General features: G+C 37.4%; 1 protein-coding gene across 1 annotated transcript; it reads left to right on the plus strand.

The window, feature by feature from the left end:
* Nucleotides 1-676: 676 nt before the first annotated feature.
* Nucleotides 677-1,639, plus strand: LOC110092663. Its single transcript, XM_020817312.1, has one exon. The coding sequence runs from the start codon at nt 677-679 to the stop codon at nt 1,637-1,639; it is 963 nt and encodes a 320-aa protein (XP_020672971.1).
* The last annotated feature ends 1,125 nt before the right edge of the window (nt 1,640-2,764 follow it).

Here is a 2,764-nt window from a genome sequence, read left to right on the forward strand (position 1 = left end):
GGCGGAAGATTTTGAAACTCTAAGAAGGAAATCTCAAGGACCTTTGGTCATTAAGGATGCTGTTGAGGAGACTCCAAGGAAGACTATATATGTGGAGGGGAAAGGAAAAACAATTGCTGTGGATGGAAATTATTCAGAGACTCCGGTAAGTGGCAAGGTGTCTATGGATACTAAATTGGCAGATCCTTCTGCATCATCATCGGGTATGAAAATTTTCGTTAACAGGTTTGGGAATTCAAATGCAATCCCGGGGTTGCCCAGCGTGATAAATGCGAATTCTCCGAGCTCTGTTAACAGAAATTCTCATGCTATCAGTAATGATGCGTATGCCAATGTTAAAGGGGGAGCGGACAAGATTACTGATGATTTGGCTTTGAAGACAGTAAAGGAGTTGAAGCAAAACCCATGGATCAATAAGCCTTATATAAAGATAGATTTCAAAGATGAAGAAAAGGTTTTAACTGAAGACAGTATTGCTGTGAAGATGTGTGAAGAAATGGAAATGGAAAATTCTAATAAACTCCTAAACTTATTGGTGATTTAAGTTTTTGGGAAGGAAATTCCAGCGCACTTGGTGGCATGGGAAGTGAGGAGACAATGGAGCATGTTTGGCAAATTTCACTTCACATCCCTTGGGAAAGGATGGTTTTTATGTGCATTCGGTTCATCCGATTCTATGGAGGCTGTATTATCTGGAGGACCATGGTTTGTGAATGGTCAAATTATTGGAATGGAGAAATGGACACCAGAATTTTCACCTTTGTCCTTGAAAGGTTTGACTTCTCCAATCTGGGTTAGAATGCCCCATCTACCTCTCCATTGCTGGGATGAGAAAAACATTGCAAGAATTGCTTCTATGATTGGCAAGCCACTCATGATGGATGGGAATATGTTCCAATGGGGAAGGAGGGAGTTTACAAGGGTTTGTCTGAGAATTAAGATTGATCAAAGCCTTCCATTAGGTGTTTGGGTGGAAAGCTTATCGGGAAGGTTCTTTCAAAAGGTTGAATATGAGAAAATTCCTTCACTTTGTTTCCAATGTGAATTGATTGGGAACACCAAAGATGACTGTATCAAGAATAATTTGGTCCAGGATAATGTGAAGATGTCTAATAAGGAGGATGGCTTGGTCTCTGATGGGGAGAAGAAGAGTGAGGAAGTTGTGGCACCGGCTTATGGACCTTGGATCCATGTTAACCATAAGAGGAATAGAAGGATAGCTCATAGAACTAATCTCCCAAAACAAACTATTAAGTTTGTCAGAAAGGTTGATTTGCTCCAGATTAATAGGGATGCTGAGAAGTCTAATGCCCAGAAGGTTTTATCTGTTCTAGGAAATGGGATCATGAATGTGGAAATTGCTGATGAAAATCAATTAGAAGAAGGAGAGTTCTTAAGGGAGCAAATTCTGGAAGACAACTTACAGAAGGATATGAATGTGAAGATCATTGCTATGGAGGCTGCTGATGTTCAGAAGACCAGAGATTATCTGGGTAATAAACTCAACTCTGATTTCTCTTTTCTATCTACTGACAACAACAAATTTGAAGTTCTGGGAATGGTAGATGAAATCATTACAAAAGATAATATTCAGGAGGAAAGTGGTTTATTTGAGAAGAGTTTGAATATTAACTCTTAGGTTTGTAAAGATTTGATTGAAACTATTATTGAAGCAGAGGAACTATGTGACAAAACCGTGTCCAAGGCCTATAAATCAATCTCTGTTAATGGTGACTCTAATAAAGTAAAGCTTGCTAAAGAACTTAGGTCTTTAGGACCTATCAAAAATGCTACTTGTGGAAGAGTTTTTGATGGTGGTGGTGCAAGAAAGAACGAGGGTGGTCCCTCTCAAAAAAAAAAAAAAAAAAAATTAAATGAATTCCATTGCATTTTGGAATTGTAGAGGGGCTAAAAAGAGTGAAGCCTCTCTATACCTTAAAGAATTCATTAAAGACTATAAAGTTATGTTTGTGGGGTTGGTGGAGACTAAAATTAGTGAATTTGATAAAGTCTTATTCTTGAAAATTATGGGACCCAATTGGGATTTTTTTCTTATGCTGTCTGTTGGTTTGTCTAGAGGTATTATGATCATATGGAGGAAAGATTTGGCTGCATTTTATGTGATTAAAGCTTATGACCAATGTGTTATTGGGAAATTAGATGTTTTAAACAAAGTTGTTTGTATGATCACTACGGTTTATGGGAGCAAGGAGGTGCATAAGAGGAAGGTGATGTGGGACTGCATTCAGGAAGTTAATCATAGGAAACTTCCATCGGTTGTAGGAGGTGATTTCAATTGCATATTTTCTCAGGAGGATAAAAGAGGAGGTAGAAAATTTGTCTTTTCTAAAGGACAAAAGGAGATGATAAACTTCATGAATGTAAATGATTTTCATGACATTAGCTATGTTGGACCAAGGTTTACTTGGTGTAACAACAAGATTGGTAGTGGGAGAATTTTGGAAAGAATAGATAGATGCTTGTTGAACACTTTGGCATTGAATTGCTTACAAGTGGCTGTGGTAAGACACTTACCTAGAATTGCTTCCGATCATAGTCCCATTGTGTTAAAAATCTTTGACACTTTTGATAAGAAGAGGGAAATTCTTAAATTTGAAGATGTTTGGATTTCCTTTAAGCTTCAGCTCGTATCATTGACAAAGTTTGGAAGAAGAATTATTTTGGAGATGAAATGCAAATTCTAAACAAAAAGTGCAAGAAATCCTTAAGGGATTTATTTTACTAGAGTAGGAATAAGCTCAAA

Source organism: Dendrobium catenatum, unplaced genomic scaffold, assembly GCF_001605985.2.
Source record: "Dendrobium catenatum unplaced genomic scaffold, ASM160598v2 original_scaffold_102634, whole genome shotgun sequence".
Taxonomy (NCBI): Eukaryota; Viridiplantae; Streptophyta; class Magnoliopsida; order Asparagales; family Orchidaceae; genus Dendrobium; species Dendrobium catenatum.

Coding starts and splice junctions, on each gene's coding strand:
- LOC110092663 (XM_020817312.1), top strand. CDS start 677: ATGGAGGCTGTATTATCTGGAGGACCATGGTTTGTGAATGGTCAAATT.